Source organism: Apaloderma vittatum, unplaced genomic scaffold (genome assembly GCF_000703405.1).
Source record: "Apaloderma vittatum isolate BGI_N311 unplaced genomic scaffold, ASM70340v1 scaffold27024, whole genome shotgun sequence".
NCBI classification, from domain to species: Eukaryota; Metazoa; Chordata; class Aves; order Trogoniformes; family Trogonidae; genus Apaloderma; species Apaloderma vittatum.
In genome coordinates this window covers 12,929-13,274 of record NW_009714772.1, presented here as the reverse complement: position 1 = coordinate 13,274, position 346 = coordinate 12,929, and the positions used below count along the sequence as shown (strand labels likewise).

The 346-nt window shown below is 63.0% G+C and overlaps 1 protein-coding gene across 3 annotated transcripts in view; it reads right to left on the bottom strand.

Annotated features, from left to right (window-relative positions):
- Position 1: 1 nt before the first annotated feature.
- Positions 2 to 346, bottom strand: part of CSRP1 (cysteine and glycine-rich protein 1) — a 7,982-nt gene continuing 7,637 nt past the window's right edge. For 2 of the 3 annotated variants that reach the window (XM_009868895.1, XM_009868894.1), the window contains one exon: positions 2 to 104. In XM_009868895.1, the coding sequence (XP_009867197.1) occupies positions 28 to 104 (77 nt within the window). In that variant the 3' untranslated portion in view covers positions 2 to 27. The remainder of the gene's footprint in view (positions 105 to 346) is intronic. The other variant, XM_009868896.1, reaches the window with a different exon arrangement.

Here is a 346-nt window from a genome sequence, read left to right as displayed (position 1 = left end):
CGAGCTGAGAGCCCAACTGCTGGTGCCTCACTGCGAATGGACAAGCGCCCCGGCGCCTTGCCCGAAGCCAAAGCCCTTGGGACCGAAGTTCTTGGCGTAGCAACCTGCAAAGGACAGGAAGCAAGAGACCGGTGAGGCCAGGAGCCGAACACCAACAGGTCCTCCTCTCGAAGCAGGCACTGCCTAAACAGGACAAGGTTTGCCACACTTGTTGAACAGGAAATCCCCCGGCCCCATGGCCAGTGGCACAGCCAGCCCCATGTGCAGCTGCTGGGGCCACCACGTCCCCAAACCTCAGTCCCACCCCGGTTCCCTGCACAGGGGTTCTCACCCGCTGCCTCCACCC